This window comes from Lagenorhynchus albirostris, chromosome 6 (genome assembly GCF_949774975.1).
Source record: "Lagenorhynchus albirostris chromosome 6, mLagAlb1.1, whole genome shotgun sequence".
Taxonomy (NCBI): Eukaryota; Metazoa; Chordata; class Mammalia; order Artiodactyla; family Delphinidae; genus Lagenorhynchus; species Lagenorhynchus albirostris.
In genome coordinates this window covers 37697579-37711855 of record NC_083100.1, presented here as the reverse complement: position 1 = coordinate 37711855, position 14277 = coordinate 37697579, and the positions used below count along the sequence as shown (strand labels likewise).

At 40.3% G+C, this 14277-nt stretch overlaps 2 protein-coding genes across 2 annotated transcripts in view; one reads left to right on the top strand and one right to left on the bottom strand.

Annotated features, from left to right (window-relative positions):
* Positions 1-4280: 4280 nt before the first annotated feature.
* RFTN2 (raftlin family member 2) overlaps positions 4281-14277 on the bottom strand; it is a 65684-nt gene continuing 55687 nt past the window's right edge. Inside the window, exon 9 of the mRNA XM_060152384.1 lies at positions 4281-4606. Coding sequence (XP_060008367.1) covers positions 4334-4606 — 273 coding nt within the window. The 3' untranslated portion in view covers positions 4281-4333. The remainder of the gene's footprint in view (positions 4607-14277) is intronic.
* LOC132522194 (small ribosomal subunit protein eS1-like) lies at positions 5362-6194 on the top strand. The gene has a single exon (XM_060152385.1). It carries the CDS (start codon positions 5388-5390, stop codon positions 6180-6182), a length of 795 nt encoding a protein of 264 aa, XP_060008368.1. The 5' UTR covers positions 5362-5387; the 3' UTR covers positions 6183-6194.

The following is a 14277-nucleotide window of genomic DNA, read 5'->3' as shown; positions in this document are numbered from 1 at the left end:
GTATCCCCATTAAGACACAAAGGAGTTGAAATGTGTGTATTTAACAGTTTTTCTGCATAACCAACCAAAGAAATTCTTACATTAGAAAGCCTGGACTTCAGATTTCCCAGGTGTCCGTGTGGGTGGTTCTTGGCTAGCCCGCCCAGAGTCAGGTCTCCTGGCAGCTCAGGCACAGCAGTGATTAACTGGGAGGAGAGAGTGAACACTTGATTGAAACATGGAGGGTCAATTCAAACTTTTTTCCATGTAGGCAAATCTTCTAATTCCCCCAGCTGTTTTATTTAGCGATTACATTTTTGATGAGAAGATAAGAATAACTTGATTTCCATTTCTTATTGGTTTGCTTCACTGACCTTTTATGCCTTAGTGTACACTTTGGAACTTCATTTTCAGCAATTGAGATACTGTTTTGCAGGGAAATGACTCAACAGGTAAAGGAAGTTAAAGAAAAAAAATGTTACCATTTTACCAGAACTGATTTTCCTTTGAAGCTGCTGTCTAGGTATACAACAACGACGGATGGGGGTGAAGTCCAAACTTCTTACATGACCTCCACTAACTCTGTGCGGTGAGGGTGGGGAGCCTCTGACTGGCCCGCGGGGATGAAATCCCCAGTTCCCTACTGTCTTTCTCTGACACCACCCTGGCCGCGGTGTTGGGCCCCTTTGGTATAGCCTTGTGAGGGTGGAAATCTAGGCTTTCCACTCGGTCTGTGCTGGTGTAGGTCCAGGTGAGGTCACAGGTTTTTCTGTGGTGGTGTTTGGCTGGAGTAGAACAGTTATTGTCTAAATATGTGCCGTCTTTCTAGGCTTTTCTTAGGGTTTTCTTGGTCTGCAACATTGGCATTTCCTGATTGCTGGTTTCTTCAGCTTCCAAGTCTGAGATACATGAGGCAAAAATAAAACCAAGAAACTCACCACTGGTCATCTTATGTTTATGTATAATCATTTGTCAGAACTGGCTCTATAAACTTTGGGCTATTGCACAAGTAAAACTCACTCTCAAGGTATGATAAATTGCTATAATTAATATTATTTAAATGGTTCTGATGGCTTGCATTTAGCTGGTTTTCCTACATACCCACCAGTGTATTTTGAATTAAAATGCTTAGTTATAGACTCTCCCCATTGCTAGCACCACTCCATTTCAGTGCTCACTTGAAATTTAGTCTTTCCATACAGGCGGCTGCTGGGGCCCTGAGGAGTCGAGAGAAGGAAATCCTTTTTAGTCTTAATGCTGAAAGAGCCACAGTCCTTCTAGCCTAGAGGGAATGGTAGCGAGGAGTTAAGGTAGTGAGGAAAGGCTGGGAAAAGAGACAGTTCCTTAGCTGTTCCAGAATGAAAGAAATGAAAATGCAACTGGTATATTTATAGTCAAATATACAAACACCTGCTCCTGATAAAACAAATGATTTGAAGATGATAGTTGTGATTCGGACTTACCACAGCCCTGCCTCCTGCTTCTATAGGTGTCTGAAGGCTCCTGGAAGCCCTCAAGTCTCTTAAAAAGAGTGATGTTTCTGTTGTCTTTAAGTGACATTGATAGAGCTGCTCCCCAGCTCAGTGGCAATTTCTCTGGTAATTAGGTGCTAAATGCTGTCCATGGAGATAACAGGTGACATTCAACCCAAATGGGATGGAACTAACAGGTGGTTATGGAAACCTAAGACAAGTGCCATAGATGCTGTACCAAGGGGAATGGCAGAACCTCACACCCACATCTATGATTTGCATATTTTTTCATCATCATAATTTATAGGTATTAAAAATTCACATGCCAGAGCCCCTAAGGAATTACACAGCGTTATGAAAAGAACTGAATGTACAACTGGTAGATAATGATAAGGTTGCTCACATTTAACTTCTTAGGCATATAGAGTCCAAGTTTTGTTACTTTTTGTTTTTTAAAAGAGACTCAGTTACTTATATATAATTAAAATGCTCTAGAACCATTTGGTCATTATTTATTCACTATCATACAAATTTGCCACATAACTTAAGGGTAACTGTTGGAGTAACTGTTTATAAAATAGGTTTTAAGGGTATGACCACTAAGTTTATCCTAATAAAAAGACTTTTTTAATAAGAAGAAATAACAGATTAGAAACAAATTGTGAAAAGAAAGTATTCTTATACAAATTTTTAAAAAATTAAAAGAGATTTCTGAGTTTTCCTTTAGTCGATATAAATTTCTTTCTCTGTTTTTTTTTGGGGGGGGAGGGTACGCGGGCCTCTCACTGCTGTGGCCTCTCCCATTGCGGAGCACAGTCTCCGGATGCGCAGGCCCAGCGGCTCACGGGCCCAGCGGCTCACGGGCCCAGCGGCTCACGGGCCCAGCGGCTCTGCGGCATGTGGGATCCTCCCAGACCGGGGCACGAACCCACGTCCCCTGAATCGGCAGGCAGACTCTCAACCACTGCGCCACCAGGGAAGCCCCTTCTTTCTCTGTTTTTAATACTTCAAATCCCTTCTTTACACTAACAGAATATACCAGAATCTCTGCCTGTTGTAGACCCTGGCATTAGGAAAAACTGTCTGATCTTTCTGAGTTCATTACCTGTGTTTCATAACTCATGGCATTTTGTGGGCTCCAGAAGTAGTATTTATTTCTACCAAAAATTCACCAACTCATGAATATGGAACTCAGGTTCATCTAAAAGTCAAAACCAAAAGCACTTCTGCAAATACTGTTGATAGCTATTTCCATAGAATAATACTGAGCAGAATATTCTTCAGTTCCTTTATACCTATAAAGGTAATGCTTCTGCATGGTAGAAGTAGAATAATTCCATGTCAATCTTACCAACAATTCATGGAGATCAACATAGTTTAGTTACACCATACATTTTTTTTTGAAGTATGGTTGATTTACATGTCAACCATATGGTTGATTTACATTTACATAACAGATTTACATAAAAACTTTATTTATTTTTTTGGCCACACTGTGCGGCATGCAGGTTCTTAGTTCTCCAGCCGGGGATTGAACCTGTGCCCCCTGCATCGGGAGTGCAGACTCTTAACCACTGGACCACCAGGGAAGTCCCTAGTTACACTATATATTTGATAACATGTAATACATATCTGTCATATGTGTAAAACATTATGAGCATTTGTGTTCAATAAAACAATAGCCCAATTACAAATGACATTTTATTATTCAAATGACTTTATAATGTCAACACCAATGCTAATAAAAATATTTAATAGGCTGAACTCATCAATGGCACAGTTGTAATTCATTTGAAGTAAACCACATTTCAAAGTAAGCCTTTCGTAGATAAATGAAAATCCTCTATTTTGTAAAATTTTAATCTTTACCTGTTAAAGGCTGGGCAAGGCAAAGGCATCCCTACTAGCAGAGCAAGAAAAGCAGAGATGGAACAGATAAGTCACTGTACACGTTGCATGTGCTATGAGCACCTTTTTACTCCTGCAGGACTGAAAATTCTGGGTTTCCACATTCTTCATGCTTTAGCAATCAAAATAAAAGCGTAATTCATATCTAGGCTGATAAAAGACTTGTTTCCATTTAAAGTCGATGTTTCCCTTTTCAGACTATTTACAATTTAAAAGAAAGAAAATTAATTCTGTCTATTACGGTTTTTAAATATTGAGATTGTGGGTTCTTCTCATATTGAATTTTAAGGGATGGTGCTTTGCTGTGTTTCTAGGCTATCAGACACAAGAAAGTTTAAGCTCAATGAATTAGTACGAGGTTGGTAACATGGTGACCCTTTAAAACCAAAGACATACAAAAAGGATTTTTTTTCAAAGAATATTTTAACAAATAAGGGTTTGCTTTGTACATACCTGCCATAGTTAAAGACAAAATTTAGATTAATTGTTATATTCAGGAAATAGGTACTTTATTAATTAGCCCTGTGTGTGTGTGTGTGTGTGTGTGTGTGTGAGAGAGAGAGAGAGAGAGAGAGAGAGAGAGGAAGAATTTTCAGCTTAAGTAAGGCTCTAACCTGAGAATTTTCTAATTAAGTGAAAATACTGGTTGAGATATTTAGTTGTCTTACCAGGAATTGTAAGAAAATTATACCTTACACATTCATGAGACACTGAAGTATATTGGTTAATAACCTCATAAGACATCTGCTTAAACAGATGTTTTAGTTGAGAAAACTGTAAACATGATTCTAAATTTACAAATATGTTGGTTATTCTTCCTTGCCTGGAAGGTTGAGCCAAAGTTTATGTAGATTAGAGGAAAGCCTGAGTCTGGAAAAATTCAAAGTATTCCATAAATGCAGATAAAGCAATACAATAAAGTAACTTGGCAATTATTTTAATAATTATTTACAAGGCCTCTGTTCCTTCTTTGCTCACATACAAGTGACCTGAGTTACTCCATCTTCCTGGTCAAACTGTCCATCATCTATTTCCCGCAGGACACTGTCACTGTTGCTGAACCCGGAGAAGCTGCTGTGCTGGGCCGGCCTCTTCTCCTTCATCCAGCATTCTCGAGAAGGAGCGAGGAGGCGCGCCTCGGGCGGGCTCCAGCCCTCTGCAGGGTGTGACAGGGCCGTGTCCAATCCGACGCTCCTACTAGTGACTTTGCTCCTGTCTTCACCTTTCACGTGTCGGCCGCCTTTCCTCTGAAACACAAGAGATTGGCAACCAGGAGTTAAAAGAATGGGCGCCGCCTTGTCCCGCTGGTCTAGTTCCCTGCCCGCTTCTCTTCAAGGGCCAGCTCGGGCCGCCCTTCACGTTCCCTCCTCCCCGCCCTCCAAGCGAAGGTGCGCTCCCCTCTCTGTTCACACCACTTGGTGGCTTCCTGGCCCATCGTTCTCCTCATCGGCGGGCGGGCTGTGTGCCCCTGTCTGGGTCCTCAATGACACCTCTGAGGAGAGGGACCTGCTGAGATCTTACTTGGGGGAGCAAAGCAGGTAGAGAGAGATGCTAAAACCTCCATTTTCCTTCTAGGTGTTTGTCGGGATCTGAGCAGCAGAAAAAGTGCCCCAGAGGCTACCTCTCCCCCATTTCTATAGGAATAGACTGCACAGGTGATTCAGACTGAGATCATATTGGAATAAGGGGCACCTTTCTAGGTGGAGCAGACCCCTCTCCTTGTCCTGCTACAAGCCGCTTCTGCCTGACACAATGGGATTGCTCAGCAGCGGGACCAGCTCCTTCTGCAGACTGTCAGAGAAGCTGCGGCTATTTTCACTATGAAATATTGCTGAGGCCTGACCTCATCCTTGCTGCGGTTCGCAGTAGAAAGACGTGGTCTCTGCCAAGGTAACTTAAGTCAAACTAAGATATCTAAGTCAACAGACGGAGAGCTCAGGGAGAGAACTGTGGGTCCTCAGACTCCTGATGAGACTACAGGGGCTTCTTTAATACCGATAACATCCTTTTGGCTCTCGGAGCAGCGCCATGGCGGTCGGAAAGAACAAGCACCTTACGAAAGGCGGTAAAAAGGGAGCCAAGAAGGAAGTGGTTGACCCATTTTCTAAGAAAGATTGGTATGATGTGAAAGCACCAGCTATGTTCAATATAAGAAATATTGGGAAAACACTAGTCACGAGAACTCAAGGAACCAAAATCGCATCTGATGGCCTCAAGGGTCGTGTGTTTGAAGTGAGCCTTGCTGATCTGCAGAATGATGAAGTTGCATTTAGAAAATTCAAGCTTATTACTGAGGATGTTCAGGGCAAAAACTGCCTGACTAATTTCCATGGCGTGGATCTTACCCGTGACAAAATGTGCTTCATGGTCAAAAAATGGCAGACCATGATTGAAGCTCACGTTGATGTCAAGACTACCGATGGTTATTTGCTTCATCTCTTCTGTGTGGGTTTTACTAAAAAACGCAACACTCAGATTCGGAAGACCTCTTATGCCCAGCACCAGCAGGTCCGCCAGATCCGCAAGAAGATGATGGAAATCATGACCCGAGAGGTGCAGACAAATGACTTGAAAGAGGTGGTCAATAAACTGATTCCAGACAGCATTGGAAAAGACATAGAAAAGCCCTGCCAATCTATTTATCCACTCCATGATGTCTTTGTTAGAAAAACAAAAATGCTGAAGAAGCCCAGGTTTGAATTGGGAAAACTCATGGAGCTACATGGTGAAGGTAGTAGTTGTGGAAAAGCTACTGGGGACGAGACAGGTGCTAAAGTTGAACGAGTTGATGGACATGAGCCACCAGTCCAGGAATCTGTTTAAAAATCAGACTTTTAATGGCCTCATTTGTGCTAAAAAAAAAATACTGATAACATGACAGATATTAGATCATGATCATATACTCAGGCACAAAAGCTGAGTAAGGATAAATAAGATAAAGATAAAATTTAAAAAACATTAAAAAAGCCCAGTAATTTCCCAGATTACAAAGAGTTTATTTGCTTAAAGCTCATTTATATGTTAGTTGGGAACTAGGATTACATTTTCTCAAATGTGAGAACTAAATTTACTCAAAAAAAACTCAGAAAAATATATAGAAGTCAGATGCCTAGGCTAGTCTTACGAAAGTTTGTTAATCCATAGGTTTCTTGAACTATAGTGTATAAAATAGAAATGCATGGACTTCCCTGGCGGTCCAGTGGTTAAGACTCCATGCTTCCACTGCAGTGGGCGCGGCTCTGATCTCTGGTCGGGGAGCTAAGATCCCGCATGCCGTGCGGTGGGGCAAAAAATTAAAAAAAAATAAAAGTAAAAGGATTTCATACTGGCTTTCATGGCAAATATACCATGCAAACAGCGGTATTAAACTGAATTTTGCGGGCTACTGTGGAACGTAACCACGGTTGATGGCACTGTTTGTATAGGAAGATGCAGGCCTCAGTGTGTTGCATTGAAAGGAGTGTGTTGGCAGCTCATCTTTTTCTTGGCTGAGTTACTGGAGTCCTTGGACAAGTTGAAAGGAACAAGTCTGCAGTGGGTCCTGCCTCAATAAAGGCCCACTCTCACAGCCCAAGTCAGACATAGCTTGATGGTAGGGACATTTTCATTTGCATTCATCAAGTGCAAGTCTCAGATCTCAAATCTTTTCGCTTTTTATTCCCATTCACCAAATGTACTGAATTTAATACAAGCAGTGGAACCTGACAGACTTACTCTCAGGGTAGAGGATTTGAGAATGTCTCGTTCTCCCTGGCATTGGGACGCTGGTCAGTGAGGATATAGCCTTTTGGCTGCAGGCGGGGCTGACCGGTACTGCTCCTTTCTCAAGCCTAGCTACTGGCTCCTTTCCCACAGGCACAAAGGATGCTTTCACTCCTGAATGACCTCTCCTGTTGACTGAATGAAATGGGAAGGAGGGGGAGCCTGGGAGCACTTGGCAGCCTGGATCTTTCCTTTTTCACCAGCCCCAGGGCCAAAGGTGAATTTTGCAATAAATTCCTTCTTGTACATCAGCCAATAGAGGCCAGCTCTCACATACTCAATGCGAATTTTCTTAATAAAAATTGGGTATTAAATAAGATAGTGACAGTAATTTACTTTTAAATAAGTATTAATAAGTAAACAGCCACCAGAATTTAAATATTAGAAGATGACAAAATACCTAACTCTATAAAAGATTTCAGAACAAACTCTTTTGTTTTTTTACCAAGTGACTTTTAATAAATACATGTTCAGCAATGATGTCGCCTCCCTCACTCTACATGAAATAATAGCTTTTCCAACAAACCAAATTGCAATGTTCTTATAACTTAGAGTGTAGGAGACTGAAACATGACCAAGTCCTTGGAGATCATCTACTTTAATCCCTCATTGTACAGAGGTAAGACCCAGAAGGAAGATGGTATTTGTCCAAGGTCAGAGAGTAGCTGGCTTTGAACTAGAGCCGGAGTGTCTTACCTTATTTTTTTCACATTATCTGCTCTGCAAAAATATGAGTAGATTTGTGGTCAAAGATTTGTATGTTTCTCAAATAAAAGTTTCCAATTACAAAAATAGTACATGCTCAGTGTAGAAAACCAGGCAAAAATAAAGAAAAAAGCAAAACCCACCCACAATCCCATCTCACAGAGATACCACTGTTTAAATTTGGCATGTTTTACTATGTATTTGCATATGCACACATGGATGTGTACAGCTAGCTCACTTTTGCACTTAACACTCACTATATTTTGAGTATTTCACTATGTCAATAAAGAGATTTTTCATGCAACATTGCCAGACTTATTCATATAGGGTCTCACTTTCTTCTGATATTTTCACTGTAGAATGAGAGCAGATTCTACCAAGAGTTGCATGCAGATCTAATGCTACCCTTTGATAAAATCAATCAACTTCTGAGAATCATCCTCATTTACTAAAAATGAATGACCCATTTCAAATACACGAGACTCAGTGACAAACCAGTCTCAGTTAGGCTGTCCTACCAATGTATCTTTCATTTTCCACTGTTGACATCTTAAAAACAAAAGTAAAAGAACAAAGTGAGAATTACACCAGCAATTGTAAGACTTTGCATTGTCTTGGACAGTGTTATGATGGATAGAGTGGAAGAGTAGCTAAAAAATATGGTTTATAAAGTAATAAAAACATGGAGTGGACATTCAAGATTTCTCTTCCTTGTGTGTCTCAGGGTTGAAAGAGGAATAGGAAGCCACTGTAAGACTGAGTGTGACTCCAGTACCAGTTAGAAGAGTCCGAGCTTTTGAATCATGCAGAGAAACCCCAACCCTTCTTGCTCACAGAATATGTTCCTGAGTCATCCAAGCTTGGGGCTGTCAAAATCATTCAAACCTGGGAAGGGAAAAAGGTGTCGTGGACAACCATCTTTCCAGCTAGCTTTCCTATCCACCTTCCTCTCTACTGCAGTGTGGGCATGTGACCCAATCAGATCCAATCAGAGTCCTTCCCTGGGATTGCTATATTGACTCTAGGATAAAGAAGTTCTTTCTAAAAATTGAAGTATAATTGATTTACAATATTATATTAGTTTCAGGTGTACAACAGTGATTCAATATTTTTATAGATTATACTCTATTTAAAGTCATTATAAAATATTGGCTATATTCCCTGTGCTGTACAATATATCCTTGTAGCTTATTTATTTTATACATACATACATACATATTTTATATATACATTTTATACATAGTAGTTTGTACCTCTTAACCCCCTACCCCTATCCTGCCCCTCCCCCTCCTTTCCTCTCCCCTCTGGTAACCACTGGTTTGTTCTTTATATCTGTGAGTGTGCTTCTTTTTGTTATATTCATTTGTTTGTTTTATTTTTTAGATTCCACATATAAGTGATAACATACAGTATTTGTCTTTCTCTGTCTGAGTTATTTCAAGAGTTCTTTCTTTTTGATGAGGTGGCCATACTCACCTCATAAGAAGCCCTCTGCACATACATACGTAGAAGTTGAAACAAACAGAACATCCTGGGGCTGTTGAATCTCTGGAATCAGTCCCTGAGGCACTGTTTTTGGTAGCTCTCTTTTTGATATTATGAGCTATGCCAGAATCCTTCCCACCTAGAAGCCAATAAATTCCCTTATGGACAGAGGCTAATCTGAGCAGGGTTTCTGTCCCTTACACCCCAAGGGTCACCAGTAAGTCATGTGGAAACAAGTGTGGGTGGCCCAGAAGAGGGCTGCTCTCCAGCCTGAACACTGCCGTGTGGCTGCGGTTGAGCCCTCGCCCCTTCTGCCCACACCAGTAAGAAGCCCATTTGCTTTGAGTGAAAAGCATTCCCTAGATGAAGGACTTCATTAATGATAACAGCAAAATGCTTTCATTTTTATCTATACATGATGTTCTTTGAGGCACCTGACATCTTCTATTTATACTGGCACCAAATTAGATTTCACATAGACTTCAATTGAGGATACTAACAGCTAGTGAATGAAATATGACCCTATGACTTTCCAATAATTTCAAATGACTGGAAAAGTAAGAACAAAGTTTGATTAAATAATTATCTTACCATGCAGTAAGGAAAGAAGTTAGTGTGTATGTTAAATATTTCTTAGTATTCATGTGATTTTATTTTTTTATTATTATTATTTTAATTTATGAATTTATTTATCTTTGGCTGCGTTGGGTCTTTGTTGCTGCACACAGGCCTTCTCTAGCTGTGTCTGGGGGGGGCTACTCTTTGTTGCGGTGAGCGGGCCCCTCACTGCAGTGACTTCTCCTGTTTCAGAGCACAGGTTCTAGGCACACAAGCTTCAGTAGCTGTGGCACATGGGCTCAGTAGTTGTTGCTCGCGGGCTCTAGAGCACAGGCTCAGCAGTTGTGGCGTACGGGCTTAGTTGCTCTGCGGCATGTGGGATCTTCCCGGACCAGGGCTCGAACCCAGGTCCCCTGCATTGGCAGGCGGCCTCTTAACCACTGTGCCACCAGGGAAGTCCCCATGTGATTTTATTTATAGTTACCTTCAAAAGATCTAATTCAGAACATTTCTGTGACTGTAGCTCCTTCACTTCTGGGTTTGTATTAGAGAAATGATTCAATAGATGTGCCCAAGAAGTCTTTACCACTTGAAATCATTCGTTTTGAGATACATTTTAAAGATAAGAAAATAATTGGAATGCAAAACTTCTCTAAAGGAGAAAAACAAATGTAAATTGGAACCATTTAAATTTAACTCCTGTCTCCCAGGGTCTATTCTCTCTTTCTTTTAATAACAGAACTCTGCACCCACCTCACCACCAATGCCTTGCAATTTTTAGCTGGGCATGTAGTATTTCACTATGGTACCAGCACATGGTTGCCCCAATTACATTTCCCAGCCTCCCTTGCAGATGCTTGTGGTGACATAAAGTTCAGGCCAATGGGATGTGAGAAGAAATATGTCTGTGACTTGGGGGTCAGTGCCTTAGAAGCATGCCTGGAATTTCCTACTTCTTGCTGGCTGGACACAGCAATGAGTGAAGAAGCAGTCCTGGGTCCAGAGGCAGAAGCCAAATGTTGAGGGTGGCAGAGCTGACCAGTCATGAGGCAGAGCTTTGCCCACCCTGGATTGCCTGCCCATCTTTAGATAATTATGAGAGAGACCCTTCTGTTGTATTTAAATCATTCTAATTGGTCTCTTTGGCATAGCATCTTAGTAACTAATTAGTTACCACTTAATAACTAACAGAAAAAAATTGTTGGCAACTAATGCTTTTTAGCTTAATTTTTCCCAACTTTCCAATTATGAAAAATTTCAAATATACAGAAAGTTTAAAGGATACTACAATGAACCTACTACCTAGTTCAAAACTTGTTAATATTTTGCCATATTTGCTTTATATATATATATATATATAAATATGAACATATATATATATGTTCATGTGTGTTTTTTTGAACGTCAAAAAGCATCAATGCACTACATTCCTACATATTAGCTGAAGGTAATTTTTAGCTGGAGAAAATGGAGGGTCATTAGGAGTTTCTGGATTTTTTCTTCAGTTTCTCCATAGAGTTAGTGTTTAATCATCTAGTATTGAAAGAAAAACATTCCTATGAAAAAAAAAGCAACATTCCATGTGACCAGGTGCTGTGCCCAGCCCCCTACGTGTTTTCTAACTGAATCCTCCTCCCAACCCTGTGGTAGGTACTAACATTGTCCATTTTGCAGATGAGGACACGGAGGCTTGGACAGCCTGGCAGAAGCTGTTTGTACACACACACACACACACACACACACACACACACACCCATCCCCTGGAATCCCTTTCATGGTTTGTTGTCTACCCCTAAGAACACCACTGGATGGAAACCCTACTCTGAGTCAGTGGAAATTAAATACTTTTAAATGACCTGTTGTTTCTTATAAATAATTATCAAAGGGAAATGGGCTGAAGAATTTAACTGAAATAAAGATTTTTAGGTAATAGAAAAATCTGATGAGTTTTTTACTTGAGTCTTCAAAGAAACAGAAAAGTTAAGAAAGAAGATCTTGGAAGAAAAATTGAGAACATTTAATAGATGGAGGTAAAATCCTGGTCAGAGTCTCTTACCCTGCTTAGCGTAGCAATCACTTCCTTGAGTCTATCAAGAGCCCTCCCCCCAAAATAAAGAAAAAATTTTTTAAATAGATAAAAGGAAGAGCAAGATAAAAAGAACCTTGCTTTCGGGGCTTCCCTGGTGGCGCAGTGGTTGAGAGTCCGCCTGTCGATGTAGGGGATGCGGGTTCGTGCACCGGTCTGGGAAGATCCCACATGCGCGTCCGGAGCCTGTGCTCCGCAACAGGAGAGGCCACAACAGTGACAGTCCCCCTCCACCCAAAAAGAAAAAAAGAACCTTGCTTTATTTATACTACAGAGCCTCATGTAGAGGAAATGGAGGTTAACAATCTCATTATACTTCATAAAAATTCCATTTTCCAAGGAGAGTTTTTACTGAAGGACAAAGGTATAAAAAATATAGCCTATGTGATTTATAAAGCATGCAATCTTTCATAACATTTTTATTTTATTTTTAAATTAAAAAAATTATAAAGCATACAATCTTTTAAATTTTAAATTTAAAAGTAAATATGTAAAAGTGTAAAGTTCTATGAATTTTAATACATGTGTATAAATTTGTGTACAAATCACAATCAGGACACAGAACAGTTCTATTATCCCGCACAAAACCCCCCATGCTATCCCTTTATCACACCCTTCCCCAAACCCCAAATCCCTGGCAAGCCATGATCTGTTATCCACAGTACAGTTCTGTCTTTTTGAGGATGTCATATAAATAGAATAGCACAGGGACTTCCCTAGTGGTGCAGTGGTTGAGAGTCTGCCTGCCAATACAGGGGACATGGATTCGATCCCTGGTTTTGGAAGATCCCACATGCCTCGGAGCAACTAAGCCCATGCACCACAACTACTGAGCCTGTTCTCCAGAGTCCGCGAGCCACAACTACTGAGCCCACACACCGCAACTACTGAAGTCCATGCGCTCTAGGGCCCAAGTGCTGCAACTACTGAACCCGCGTGCTGCAACTACTGAAGCCCAAGCTCCTAGAGCCCGTGCTCTGCAGCAAGAGAAACCACTGCAATGAGAAGCCCACGCACCACAATGACGAGTAGCCCCTGCTCGCCACACCTAGAGAAAGCCCGCATGCAGCAACAAAGACCCAATGCAGCCAAAAATAAATAACTAAATAAATTAAAAAAAAAAAATAGTACAGTCTATAACCTTTTGAGACTGGCTTTTTTTTTTTTTTTTTTTTGGCTGCGCCATGCAGCTTGCAGGATGTTAGCTCCCCAACCAGGGATTGAACCCAGGCCCCGTCAGTGAAAGTGCCAAGACCTAACCACTGGACCACCAGGGAACTCCCTGAGACTGGCTTCTTTTAATCAGCATGCTTTTTGAGATTAATCCACGCCATTGTGCATACGAGGAGTGCATTTGTTTTTATTTCTGAGTAGTATTTTATTGTATGGAAGTACCACAGCCGTTTATCCAGACACCTGCTGAACACATTTGGATTTTTTCCAGTTTTTGGAGATTATGAATAGAACATATAAACATTTATGTGTAGCTTTTTGTGTGAACGAAAATTTTTATTTCTCTAGGGTCAATGCCCAAGAGTGGGATTGGTGGTCGTATGTAAGTGTATGTTTAACCCCATGAGAAGCTGCCAAACTCTTTTCCGGAGTGGGTGCACCATTTTGCATCCCCACCAGCAGCGTTTGATAGTTCTGATTGCTCCTCATCCTTGCTAGTTCTTAGTGTTGTCAATAGTTTTTAATCTTAGTCATTCTAGTAGATGTATGGTAGTGCCTCATCATGGTTTTCATTTGCATTTCCCTTAATGACTAATGATTTAAATGTTTTTTTATGTGCTTATTTCTCATCTACATATCCTCATTGGTTAGATGTCCAAGACTTTTAACTATTTTTTACCTGCGTTGTTTATTTATTTTTTAAGTTTTGAGAGTTCTTGATACCTTCTGGATACAAGTCCTTTGTCATACACGTGATTTGCAAAGGTTTTTTTTCCTCCCAGTCTGTGGCTTTTCTATTATTTTCTTAGTGTTATTCACAGAGCAGAAGTTTTAAATTTTGATAAGGTCTAATTTATCAATTTTTTAAAATGAATTATGCTTTTGGTGTCATGTGTAAGAACTCTTTGCTTAGCTCCAGTTCAGAAGACTTTCTCCTATTAATTTTTTTCTAAAATTTTTCTAATTTTCCTAAAACAAACTATCTTTCAATAGCTTAAAGAAAATTGAGGCAGTAATTGGGAGTATAAATATTTTGAATTGATATTTTCCATATTTAAAAAAATTCTCAAGCTATCTAGAATATTGTATAAAAACATATTTGTGGACTATAAACAAATTCCAAACGTAAAGGTCTTTATAACTTCAGAA

Coding starts and splice junctions, on each gene's coding strand:
- LOC132522194 (XM_060152385.1), top strand. CDS start 5,388: ATGGCGGTCGGAAAGAACAAGCACCTTACGAAAGGCGGTAAAAAGGGA.